Below are 14,327 nucleotides of genomic sequence, written 5' to 3' on the forward strand. Positions count from 1 at the left end.
TACTGATATGCCTAATAATAATCTATACACATGTGTAAAGTTATAGAATTTTAAGTAATATAATTCTCACTGAAAAGTACGAAAAACTGGTAGAAGGGCGAAACAAGGTCCTACAACCGTGAGGATTGGACTGCTATGCTCTAAATAAAATATATAATCTGCCCGTGTGATTTGTTAAAGTGCCACAACTGTACAAATGTTTAAATTATGTTATGACAAATTTTTGGCAAAAAGTACTGTGGGATGGCTTTTCACCTCATAAAATGCAACCTCATAAACTGAGACTCCTCCTCGAGGAGGCGATTAACTTAGGCTGACCTATCCAAGTCTTGGAGGTAGGCCTAGCTCAGACCTGTCCACCAGTAATTCTGTGATGTCACCATACTCGATATAAAGGGTGTTTGACAGAACTCTGAACAAAACTCTTTCCTGAATGTTCTGCACCTGCGTTCCTGATCTTCCACATTCATCCTGCCAGACTCCAGATCCCACTGCAAAGCCAAAGCATAGCTGAATCCAGATTTCACTGAAAGGCCAAAGCATAGCTGACCCTACTCCAGCTAGGCCAAAGCATAGCTGAACCATCTCAGCAAAGGCCTTGACCCAGAAATCCCACTAAAATCCCATTAACCAGGGGAAAAGCTGTGGTAGCTTTAGTATCCTGAGACCAGACCGGCTTGTCCACTACCTGCATCCAGCTGTACATGCCATCCGGGGACCAGTCCTTTGCCCAGCTGTCTTTTGCAAGGAGAGACTGCTATCCGTTGACCAGAATCTTTTGTGACCAGAACCCTGACTTTTCCAAAATCCCAAAACTCAAGCATGGACTGTGAGTATCCCACATCCCATAACACATAGTCTACCCCATCTTGACCCTTTTGTCTGTATTCCACTCTCTAAGCGATCCTATCCATACCCTGGTAATTTGTTAAAACTGTTACAATTCTGGGGGCGCTGTTGCGCGCAACGAAAATGGTTGCCTAAGTCTAGAGCTCCGACCCGGCTGTCATCCGTATTAATATTATCCTGATTCGGAGAGCCCCTCGAACCACAAAAAGGAGAATAAAGCACGACTAAAGACCTTAATAATACACAGAAGAAATCCTGAGCGAAACGGTTGAGGCTGTGAGAAGTTACGTCGAGGAGAAATCTTGGGAAGGAGGATGCGCGAGACACATCCCAGTACCATAAGACACCAGGGCTAATCCGCTGACACTCTATCTGGCTGAACATAGAGAACGGGAAGCCTGACGCGGCGAGTCACCAAGGCCCGGACAGAACTCCTTGGATGCGGAGAAGGCCAGCTGAGGGCGACTGCACACCGCGCCACTCCTGCAGCGGACAGGGTGGTGGCCGGAGTCGGGCGAGAGAAGAGGCACTGGAGAAAAAAACCTGACACAGAGCTAGACGGCGCCTGAGCTTCACGGACCAGTGCCGCCGCGTGGGTGGCTGAGGAGGGGCCCGGAGCCACACAAGAGACAGCACCATCCGATCCTTGATGTGCTGCGACCAGCAGTAGGAGCCGGGGAGAGGTCGCAACGAAGTAGAAACTTTAGGTTCGTGCCCGGCATTGGGCTGACTACCCTCCTCTGTTTGGGGTTTAGTGGGGCGGCGGACAGCGCGGGGGGCCCCGCGCACCCCTGACCGGCTCGGCCGCATTGGGCTCGAGCAGCAAGCACAAAACAGATGAACACAGCGTTGGAGCGGAGGCCCACGCACTGGTGGGTTTAGAAGAAGCAATGTATCGGTGGCACTGTGCGGCAGCCCAGCGGCGGCCCGGTGGGGTACCGCCGTATGACAAGCGGCGGACTGGGCGGGCAATATAGCGAAAAAGGCTAATTGGAGCAGCTTTTGTGTCCTTTATCTTGAAGACAGTCCAAATACTCAGGAGCATGTAAACGCTAGAAACTGTGCGAACAAACACTATAGTACATGAGAGAGCACAACCCACTCATAAACAAGCGGCAGGAGCAAGCGCTAACGCCGATCCTGTATCCCCTGGGCAAAGCACTAAAGACGAGGGAAAAAGGCTGCAAAAACAAGTATCCCACCCCTGGGGAACAAATGCGATTGCACGGGGCACGTGAAACCCGAACGCAGCACTAATAAATACCGAACTATAGTGAAAGGACTGACGGAAATCACGCTGATGAACTTTGGCTTGAAGGGAACGTTAAGATATCTGAAAACTGATGAAAACTAGGAACTGTGCAATGAAACAGCATAATATGTGGGAGAACACAACCCACTTGTAGCAGGGCACTTGAAATCCGAACGCAGTGCAAATAAACACCACATTACGTGGGAAATCACAACGCAAACGTTCACAAACAGAAGAAGCTCGCACTAACTTGGGAGCTGGACTATCTGGCAAAAACACAACAAAGGAAGTGGTGCGACAAAGGAAGTAAGAACCCGAACTTCCCAAAACAACTGATTGAACTATAGAAAATACCTTTATAAAACTGCAGCACAGAAAGCTGACAAACCCACACTTACAAGCCAAAGAGATTGATCTTACACAGGTGGGGGGGATAAAGGGATAAGCTGCGACGGCGGCCTGTGATAATACACTTGCCGGCTGTGAGGAAACAACCCTGCTACTGACAAAAGACACATTTAAAAAGTGCACGGCACGATTCTTTCTGAAGTGAGATACCCCTTCACAACCAAAGGATGATTACCGAACAATCCCAAAATAGCCCTGAGAGGAGCGCTCACCCTATGAATCAATGTTTAGAAACTCAATATAAAGCCACCATAATTCCCAAGCACGACTGGTGGGAAAATACCCTAAACTCACTGGAGATTCTAGGTCCGTAAATTGAGAGGGATCGTATAAGTGGTACACGAACATCCGAGAAGATGTCAAAAGGGGCAGGGGCCAAGAAGAAAGGTCCAATGGACTAATTTACCAATAGCCAAACAGCAGACCCGGGGTCGGGTACACCGACTACATCTAACACCCGGAATGAGGCGGAAAGCGAAGACAGAGTCGACAGACTGACCACCACAGCCCAAAATGGATTCCTTTCGATAAACGTCAAGCTAGATGATATAGTTTCCACTATCGGGTCACTGAAGGCAAGGGTAGACAAAGAGAGCTTGAGAATTACAGAAGCGGAAGGCAGAATCAGCACCAACGAAGACACCATTGCTAACCACGACCGAGATATCGCGCAACTGAAAAATGGTTTCATTAAAATACAAACTAAGTGCAAGGACCTTGAATCGCGATCTAGGAGAAACAACATAAGGCTTGTCGGCGTTTCTGAAAAATTTGTCAAAGGAGCAATGGAACAACAAGATGAATCCCTCCTGCAGACTCTCTTCAGAACCAAGGCCTTCTCCGATCACTTCCTTGTGGAAAGAGCACACCGCACGCTGGCCCCAATGCCGAAACCCGGGGCACCAACCCGCACAATCATAGCACGCCTCCTCAATTACAGGCACAGAGTTGCGATACTCAGGAAGGCTTGGGAACAAGGTACGCTGCATTACGAGGAGAACCGCATCCACATATACCCAGACTTTGCAGCAGGAGTTCAGGCCAACCGACAATCGTATGGACCAGTGAAGAGGCTGCTAAGAGCACGGCAGGTCCAATATGCACTGATATTTCCAGCTAAAATGAGAATCCAGCCCGGGGGGAGAGCGCACTTCTTTGAAACTCCAGCGGCGGCCATGGTCTATGTGGAAGCTCACATACCCCTACCCCCGGAAGGCCGCAGACCGGACCAAAACGGCAGACCCCCCCGTGGCAGACTGACACGGTCCAGCTACTTGAATGAACTGCGCAAATACTCTTCACAACGATTGAATTGAACAAAATAGACGTATGCGGGGGGCATCGCATGTGAACAAGAAAGCTGTGAGCCTGGAGCCGGCGGCCATGTGGCGACAACATGGCAACCTCAGGAGATCTCCAAGAGTTTGTAAGGCACAACCATCAAGTTGGGGCAGATGATGGGGGTGGCGGGCGGGATGGGTGGGGAAAGGGCGGACTGTTCGTTGAACTGTTCAAAAGTTGCAAAAGTTTTCCCAATAATGGTCTTGCAGATAATTGCGCTATGCATCCTAAACGGTACCTTCACAAGAACACAACACTGAAAAGATACAAAGATGAGTAACGCCAGCAGGGGGAATGGGTTGAAGATTAAACTCCTGTCATGGAATGTTAGAGGCCTAAACAATCCCTCAAAGACCAGAAAGGTTGGGGCATACGTGAATAGACACTCCCCCCATGTAGTGATGCTACAAGAAACGCACATACAGGGACCGAACAATGCAAACATACTTGCCTCCTGGGGCAAGCAGAGATACCACACAGAATACTCCACCCAAGCCAGAGGAGTCATAACACTCCTACACCCGTCACTGGGATTCCAGACCAAAGGACACAGAATCGACCCCCAGGGTAGATATGTAATGGTATGGGGAGAGATGGCAGAAAAATCAGTTGCATTAGTCAACACATACGGTCCAAATATAGATGACCCAGACTTTTACCTCAACATATTGGAATTACTGGCAACACTGGACACCTCTAACATCATATGGGGTGGGGACTTCAATCTGGTCCTAGACTTAGATTTAGATAGATCCTCTAAAGTCAGAAGGACACAACCGAAGGCATCCATTGCGCTGGGTCAGATCATGCCACAATTGACATTGCGAGATGCATGGAGGGCATTGCATCCATGCACAAAAGAATATACATATTACTCGAGTGTAAACGACTCGGAATCGCGGATCGATTACTGGATCCTGTCTGAGGATGTACTGGGCGGTCTTGAGAACTGTGAGATACGTCCTCGAACACTGTCAGACAATTCCCCGGTATCCCTAGATCTAGTATTCAGGAATGCCCCAAAACCACAAAAGAAATGGAGAATGCCCGCAAACATACTTAAAGATCCTAATGTGACTGAATCCCTACACATAGAAATGGAAGAATTCTTTAATAACAATGTGGGGTCGGTGGATAAATACTCAACACTCTGGGAGACGTTCAAGGCCTGGGTGAGGGGGGGCATTGATTTCCAAAACTACGGGACTGCTGAGGTCAGTGAGACGCGAGCTATCCGAGATGGAGACACAACTCCAAAATCTGGAAAACTCCTATTGTGAAACCCAAAATACAGACACCCTAGCAAAGATAAACAAACTCCTCAAGGACTTTGACAGGCTGGCCACGAGGGAAGTACAATACATAGCAGCCCCAACCCCAGCACGTAGAAAAGGGGAAGGTAATAAGGCGGGAAGGTCCCTGGCCAACCTCATCAGAGCTGATCGCCAACATACTCCAATCACAAGCATCCAAGACAGAGAGGGTGAGGTGGTAACGGGGGGACGGGCCATAAACCACGAATTCTTGAAGTTCTATCAAAAATTATATTCAAATAACGATAAGAAATCAATACCAGAAATACAAACATACTTAAATGGCCTGGAATTCCCAACGCTCCCATGTGAAGCTAAAATGGCCCTTGAAAACCCGATTACTGAGGAAGAAATCACAGAAGCGATAAAAGCATTAAGTTCAGGGAAGGCCCCGGGATCCGATGGGTTATGGGTAGAATTATATAAAGAATTCAGAAAAGAGCTGGTCCCAATCATGTTGAAGGTATGGGAGGAGGCACTGGAATTAAATGAACTCCCTGACTCAATGAGAGAAGCGATAATAACAGTGTTACCAAAACCCTGCCGCCCTCCGCAGGACATGTCATCGTATAGGCCACTGTCACTCATAAATGTAGACGCCAAGGTGTTCGCCAAGGTATTGGCGAACAGGTCATTACCAAACATGCCGACACTGATCCATCCCGATCTGAATAGATTCATCCCCACAAGATCCACAGCTTCGAATTTACGCAGGCTGTTTGCAATAATGGCGCAGATAAACCAAGAAGCACAGGCAGTGGCGGTATCCCTAGACGCCGAAAAGGCATTTGACTCAGTGTCTTGGGTGTATCTCCTAGAGGTGCTCAGAAAGTTTGGAATGGGCCCCATCTTTGTCAAATAAGTTAAGTTGGTTTACACAAAAACAGGGGCGAGAGTGCTCACGAACAATACAATCTCTGACCTATTTGCACTGGGCAGGGGTACCAGATAAGGCTGCCCATTCTCGCCTATACTGTTCGCACTAACCATTGAACCCATGGCTATAATGGTCCGACTAAAGTATGGAGATAAGGGAATACTAATGTCAGGCCCACCCCAGTCGATTTCGCTATATGCGGATGATACTTTACTATATGTCCTGGACCCTGAAACCAACTTAGCACCCCTAATGCAAGACATAAATAAATTTGACTACTCAGGATACAAAATAAATAACGAAAAATCAGAAATCCTCCCGTTGACGCCGCACACCATATGCCCAACGACAACGGAGAATCTCAAATGGGCAACCGGACATATACAATACCTAGGTATAATGATATCCCCAGATAGGCAGACACTGTATACATATAACTATGAACAAATTATACAGGTACTTAATGTAAATTTCCAAACATGGGCTAAGCTGCCTATATCCCCGAATGGCCGGGTCGCCATCCTCAAGATGGTGGTTCTCCCCAAATTGCTCTACCTGTTTGTAAATATACCAATATGGCCGGGTAGAACCTTTTTTGAAAAAATAAGAGCAATGGCAGTGACATTTGTGTGGGACGGGAAGACTTCCAGAATGAAATGGGAAAAGCTGACCGAACCTTGTAGCACAGGGGGAATGGCGGCACCAGATTTCGAATTATATTACTTGGTGGCACAAGCGCAATTTGGAAAACACTGGTATGACCAAGAAGACCGCTCACCCCTTATATGGCTTGAGAAATTTGCTGCATCTCCTATAGTCCTCTGTTCCATTATATTCAACCTTCAATACAAAGATTCCTGTCCTTATGACCCAGTGGGAACCACGGTACGCATTGTATAAAAAGCTGAAAATAGAAACCCCGTAGGACCCTGATGTCCCACTGTGGAAATACCCCAGTATACTGCCCACGTTGGATAAAACAATACAGAGGCACTGGGACCCGAATAAAGAAGTTCGAATGCATGACATATTCCTGAATGGGAAATTTGTGACCAGATAGGAATTTGGTGGTGCGGTTGGGTGGGGACCACTTAAAACACTTCAGTATCACAGGATGAAATCGGCATTTAACGCACGTTGGCCACTTTTTCTGGATGAACCACCCTCACACCCGTGCATACAGGCGGCAACGTCAGGTACGGGACTGGGAGTCTCTAAACTATACTCATTAGTACAAACACACATCCCTACAATAAATAATACCAAAGCTAAATGGGAGGAGGACCTAAACACAAGCATTTCAGAGGAAAAATTGACCAAATACTGCATGCTTACAAAATCAGTGTCACTGAACGCAGGCCTTCGGTTGGTTCAATTCAAGGTCCTAAATAGGCTCCAATATACTCCAGCTAAGATGGCCACATTTTCCACAGGACACTCGGGGGAATGCCCTAAATGCAAAACAGTCCAGGCAGGGTCCTATCACATGCATTGGGATTGCCCTCTAATTGTTACATTTTGGAAAGAGGTGGCGGAAATATTGGAAGAGATAACACAGATCCCAGCGACCCTATCTCCGCAAAAATACCTATTCGGGGACATTGGTAAACAGGGCGAAACAACCAGGAGATTGTTCAATGTCTCCTGTGCAGTAGCCAAAAGATGTATATTGAAATGTTGGACAAACCCTTTTTCACCTAAAATTGAGCACTTTCTCCGTGATCTGACCTATGTAAATGAATGCGAGGAACAATATACATTGTTTGTAATATCAAGTATCCGCCCAAAAGACATATGGGCCCCGTTCAGGATATACCTGTGCGAAATGGCCTCGGATGAGGAAACCTCCACGTGATTGAAATGTAATTGATGAAATATGTATCCAACAATGTGAGTAATGTACGTACTGTGATATGCAATGTGCAATAATTTGAATCTGTGTTGACCATCAATAAAAAAGAGTTTAAAAAAAACTGTTAGAATTATCTGTGCACCCTGTCCTTGACTTTCTAAGTGCTAGCACCATCTCTTTATTGATTCTGTTGTGCGTAGATTATAAGCCATTAGTCATATTTTGAGTAATAAACTAATTTCCACATAAAGTTGAACGCTGGGGTGACAAGGTTGAAGTTGCAAATCAACCGTGGATGTTACTGTGTCCCTGTTTAAAAATATAGTCTTAATAATCTAGTTTAAGTGAAACCTGTTCTTTTCTCAGCTGATTTTCTCTCTTTCACAGCTTCATTTTACCTAAAGCAAACCTTCTTCTATCTTGCAAATCTCATCCAGTTTTGTAGCTAACGACATTATTTCACTTCCATATTATCCCTGTGACATATATCTGTTCCCCAGCCCAACAACCACATTCGAAATCAGAGTATTTCACTCGTTTTTCATAAAAACCACCTGACATTTAAGCTGCATTTGTTAAAAAAATCCAACTTTCCAACGTGTAATTCGGCTGCACTGTGTTCCTACTTTCAACTTGTTTGTGTTTGTGAACTCTATGCCTTGTGTTGAGAGCTTGCCTTGTGATTGTTAGTATTTATACATTCATGCTAGTGTGGGAAATCGTATTTGCCTCATAGATTTAACCGCACATTCATTATTTATTTGTCAATTTCCGAGTGTCATTTTATGCCATTGCAAGGGGCTTAAAATTCTCTTTTTTTGTGAGGGAAGGTCGGATTTTGATTATGTTTGCTGCTAATATTCTTGACTACCTAATGCTTCTTCCTATCCACTCAGAATTTGATTAATTGTGGGTCGAGGGAACATTGCAGGGGGAAATCTTAACTTGGGTGCAATCTCTCCTAATTCAAAAAGTGTTCCTATTCAATTGTACTTTGGACATGTTCTTGTAGAAGGTTACCCAAGTATATATCAGTGATTTTCATTGTACTTCTCACCCCATTGGTGATTGCTGCCCAATATTAAAATATATGTAATTTTCTTTGAACTTCAAAAATAAATAAATATTGCATTTTCACCAACCGGCCCGGTTCATGGTCCATTGTGACCCAGGGTATTTGTAAAAGGGGGTGTGAAATGGGACAGGTACCGTCTCAATTTGAATTTGTTGGAATTAAAGAAAAAGCATTCCTATTGAGCACCACATCCCAGGCTAAGACCAAGGGCCTCATTCCGAGATTGGAGGTAATCATGGCACTATTAGTGCCATGACTACCTCCAATATCAGTACCGAGTCCGCCCTCGTTCAATGAGGACTTACCAGTCTATTCCGACCTTTGCGGGACCGATAAGTCCCCAATGAAAAAGCCATTCCCCATTCCCATTTCAGCCCCCATAGGGCTCAATGGGAAGGGGGAAGTTGCTAATAACGGTAACGCAATTTGCGGTACCGTTATTAGCTCTGAAGTCCCTTAATGGGCCCCGTCCATAACACCTGGTAAAACCAGGCGTTAAGGACGGAACCCGCTAAGGGACCTCGGAATAGGACGCAAAGGGATTACCACCACCAATGTCCTTAACGGTGGTCAGTATCCCTTTGCGCCCTACTCGGAATGAGGCACCAAGTGTCCTGGTCCTGTGTGTGACGCCCGATTGGAATCCTTAACAAAACAAAGCTACGGAACTGCTGAAGAAACTGAAACACGAATTGCTGTTAAGAGAATTAGTGCTGCTGAACAACGAAGAAATGAAACTGCTGAAGAAACTCAAGCAACACTTACTGATCTGAGAATTCATGCTGCTAAAAAACAAAGCAATGAAACTTCTGAAGAAACTGAAGTGAGACTTACTGATCACAGATTTAAAAATCTGAGAATTTAAACCCTAGGCAAAGCCGGGTAGTTCAGCTAATACATATATACAATAAAACTATTTATTCTCCCTGGTGTCTGCTTCTTTATTTCTAGGCTCTCCCCCTTAGTGGACAATAACGTAAATGCTTATAATCGGGCACCTTATTGGGCCACAGGTTACACTAAGCTGAGCGTTCACAGATGGCCATAGGGTTTAAGGACTTGCAAAAACTGTTGTTTAAGATGCGGTTTTCGGCTCCCAGAGACATATGCAGATGTCATTGGGGTGGGTTATGGTGATCTTAGACATAGGGCCTCATCACGAGTCTGGCGGTAACCCTTAAATGCGGCGGTAGCGCTATTACCGCCGCATTTAAGGGTCCGCCAGATCATGGCTTTGGGGGATTTCCCCCCAGCTCTGAGCTGGAGGAATCTGCGGCAAAATTGCCGAATTCCGGTGCGATTACCGCCGGCGGGAAATCCGCCGGCAGTAATAGCGCAAATTTTCCCCATTGGGCCCAATGGGGAATGAGGAATTCCCGAATGGGCCCAATGGGGAATGGGCAATAACCCTTCCGCCAAACCCCTGATCCGGCGCTAATAGCGCTGGGGGGGTTTGGCAGTAGGGCTATTAGCGCCGGCGCTAATAGTGCCGGCGTTAGCGCCCAACTCATGATGAGGCCCATAGAGTCTCTGCACTGCTTGAATCCGGAGGCCCTAGCTGAACCCGGCATGATTTTCTATCCTTGATTCACTATAAAAACGTTTAATGACAGAGAAGAGCAACATGCTCAGCGAGCAGAAATAATAACTGAGGTCATGGGACTTGATGTGCCCTATAACTAAGCTCAACGGCATCACTTCCTGAGCCAAGAAGAGCACCACTGAGGAGGATCGGTTTTCAGGTACACCCCATCCCCTACTGGTGAAGAAATGTTCAGATGCTAGCTTCCACTGCCTATGAAGTATCTACAATGAGGAATCTGTGGGAGGATGCAATCCATTAGAATATGAGATGACCAAGGGGAAACATAGAAATAGACAATGTCAAGGAGAAGAAGCAACAATAAACACGCTTATGAGAAATACAAAAGGTATAAGGACCAGCGAGGTTGTGTGAGAAAAGGGAGAGCTTCACTGTTTAGAAATAGGCAAAAGTAAAGCGAAGAGTCTCACAGCACACAAGTTCTGGGGACCACATGTGTGTGTACTCAGGTACACACACATGTGGTTAGGGGGGAGAATGGGGCAGGGTGAAAGTGTAACAGGGTTGTGTGATGTGAGGTTGAGTATGTGGCGCCTGCTCCTGAGTTTCAGGTAGATTTACAACCACACTTGCTGGAGATGCAACCCCTGGAGGTCCCAGCCCATGACTCAACCTTGGGAGAGAGTGAGGGAGCACCATCTTCAGAAGATCCCTCCCCAAGGGCCCTTCCTGTATAAGCTGTGATACAGAGCAGGATCAGCAGAGCCAGGAACTCACCAATTCATCTGAGGGACAACATCATATTACAGTCCTTCAACACCTTACCTACAATAAGTACTACATGGATTCCTGTACATAGGTCTCAACCTAGAGAAGGGGGCTGTGGAGTTGAAAATAAGAGGAGTGTAAGGAGTTTCACTGTCTGAATAAAGGAGTTTGCTCTTACCTCTGTGCCTACCTCTGTTGCTTAGAAACCGTGCTCTGTTATTCACTCTTTCACTCTGAGATGCTGGTAAATGAATCTACCAGTAAAACACTTAAAATTGATGTATCCTTATTGTTATATAGTAGTGTTCCGTCCATATTAACTCTTTTTAGAGGGAAGAACTCTTAATTTCCAGATATTCTCCCTCTGGAGTATTCTCCCCGACCCTTAGTTGAAAAGAACTTCCTAAATATCAGGAGAGACTTGAAGACAACCCACTTCCTTGTTGTACATGCCCTAGAGTTCTTGCTGTAAGCTCTCATCCACCTTTCTGACTGATGAGACCGACCAGGGATGAATCAGCATCCTGGGCTCCCCATACTAAGGTTTTACCATCGCACACCAAGGACACTCATGGGGACCCTGTCAAGCCTGCTATTTGTCATGGTACTCTTGTGTGGTTCCTCCTCCTCTTCTGCACATGCAACCCTTCCTCGTTGCTCTACGTTGGCAATGTCCTTATAAAAAAGCATAAATAAATATTTGAGCAAGAAGGAATTGATTGTGTGCATCGGGAACATCTCTGCTTTGCAGCAGCAAGGATTACGGCCTTCTTAAACTCATGGTTAAGTGAGGTGATGATAAAAATGACCATTACAATTCAGTTCATGCAGATTTGAGGAATGTCAAGCTGTCTATACAATAAGGTGAATTTTTACCTGAAATGGGATCAACATGCAAGGAAGGTAGGGGGATGAGGAAATCTTACCAAAGCAAATTGTGCACCGGGAAACTGGATCCCAAAGCTTCTCAATATCCTGAGAGTCATCATCGTTTGATAGCTGAATGTACTTGAACATTCCATTGACCTAGGGCAGAAGGGAGATACTTAGCCACTGACAGGACACCTCAGACGAGCTCAATCATGCAGACCACTACACAATTACCTACACACTCCCCACAGTAAGACATAAGTACACTTTTGTGTCATTCTCCAGGACTCGCCAACAAACCATATTACTACAACATTCTTTACAGAGTTTTTAAAGGCTTCACTCCTACACTACTCACTACTTTCACCTAAAAAACTGTGTCTGCAGCTCACCGGCAGCCAGCCGTCCTGCCTCATTCGTTACATCTCATTGTGGTCGAGACATCTATGCCATTGCCTAGATATCCTCCACAGCTGGAACCCTCACATCATTTGCTAAAAGTCACCCACTGAGCAGAAATTGCACACCATTTACTACAGCTCCAACAAAGCCATCACATGCACATTAATGCAAATAAGTGTCTCGTCACCCTATGCGCACATGTTGAGTTTAGGAAAAATGATGGCTTTTTTCAATGAATGGTTTATTCAAAGTTAATATTTTGAATAAACCATTCATTGAAAAAAATCCATCATTGTTCCTAAACTCAAGATGTGTGCAAAGGGAGATGAGACACTTATTTGCATTGATGACGAGACACTTATTTGCATTGATTTGTTTGACATTTGGGTGTATATGTCAGTCAGTACCCCATGCTGCAGGTAAAATCAAGCCAATGACTCTCAATAAGTAAGGGATTTTACCGCTGGTTAGCTTGAAGCCCATTCCTCATAGTTATACCCAATGGATCAGTGCGCATGCACATTATTCTCCACACGCAGACTCCACACAGCGTTCACTCCTATGCAACTGCACTACCGCTCTCCTAGTAGATGCCTGTACACTATTTGTTGCAGCATCATTCTTCACAGGTCCCTCCCAGACAATGCTCTTGCACTGTTTCTTCATATCCTCCATAGCTGATTCTTTCCTTGTTCACCTCTAGGGCCTTCACCACCTCTGGCACCTGCCGAAAGGTAACGACAATGGGAATAATGCTCAGGGCCTCCATCTGAAGCAGCGTCTTGTCAATGCCTTCTATGGCCTGTGAGTCGCCACTGGAGAAGAAGATGGCCACCTTTCTGCCCAGCGATGTAGGCCTTGCCCTCTTGAAGACGTTCCTGGCCACAAACCTCATGGCGGCAGCAAGGCGGCCTCGCTGGGTTGAGCGTGCCTGGACGAGACTGTACACAGCCCGCAGAAGCTGGTGGCTGCTGTGGAAGTCCTGGAACCTGATGCGATAGTTGGAGGAGTGTGCATAGACGAGCAGTGCCACGCGGGCTCCAACTGGGCAGCTGCTATGGCTGATGCGTAGGTCTTGCAGGAGAGCAGCGACCATTGCTTTCATGCGGGCAAAGAGGGCAGGCGTCACAGTGGCCGACATCTCCAAGACAAAGACTAGTTCTGTGGGGTAGACCGGGCACAGGGGAGCACCATCCGGTTCTGTGAGACAAAGATGGAATATTTTAAAAGGCAGAAAATATGCGTATGTATGTGCATGCATATGGTGTTCAGGATCAGTTGAGCTCTGTCTCAGACTGATTCCAACAATTAAATAGGATTGCAAAGAAATGGTCTGAATACATATTCGCTGCAGCCCAAGACACTGCCTGAACTCTAGGCATATTACTGGTCAGAACCCTATGTCATTGGGCCTCATTAGGACCCAGGCGGTAAGGGATTTACGGCGGCGTAAACAGCGCCGACCCTTACCGCCTGATTCCGAGGTCCCTTAGCGCCATGGAGGTTTTAACACCTGCTTTTAGCAGGTGTTAAAATCCATGGCGCTAAGGGACCTTGTTGTTAATTACGCCACCGTAATTTACGGTGGCGTAATTAACGCCTTCCCCACTCCCATTATGCCCTATGGGGCAAAAATGGGAATGGGGAAGGGTAAATGGGTTAATGGGGACTTACCGCCCCACTCACCTCGGAATGGGGCGGTAAGTCCGCCAACCACCATGGCGTAAACATAGTTTACGCCATGGTGGTAAAGGTACGACCCAGGCGGTAACTTACC

At 46.3% G+C, this 14,327-nt stretch overlaps 1 protein-coding gene across 2 annotated transcripts in view; it reads right to left on the reverse strand.

Annotated features, from left to right (window-relative positions):
• The window catches only part of LOC138491306 (collagen alpha-6(VI) chain-like), a 253,249-nt gene extending 239,494 nt beyond the window's left edge, over window positions 1–13,755 (reverse strand). For both annotated transcript variants that reach the window (XM_069617747.1, XM_069617746.1), the window contains exons 1-2: window positions 13,248–13,755; window positions 12,205–12,304 (exon numbers count right to left, since the gene is read on the reverse strand). Coding sequence is in view for 1 of the 2 variants with exons in the window: in XM_069617746.1 (XP_069473847.1) it covers window positions 12,205–12,304; window positions 13,248–13,691 (544 nt within the window). In the remaining variant the exon portion in view is untranslated. The remainder of the gene's footprint in view (window positions 1–12,204; window positions 12,305–13,247) is intronic.
• Window positions 13,756–14,327: the final 572 nt, after the last annotated feature.

The sequence above is a fragment of the Ambystoma mexicanum genome, chromosome 10, assembly GCF_040938575.1.
Source record: "Ambystoma mexicanum isolate Mex_15411 chromosome 10, UKY_AmexF1_1, whole genome shotgun sequence".
NCBI lineage: Eukaryota > Metazoa > Chordata > Amphibia > Caudata > Ambystomatidae > Ambystoma > Ambystoma mexicanum.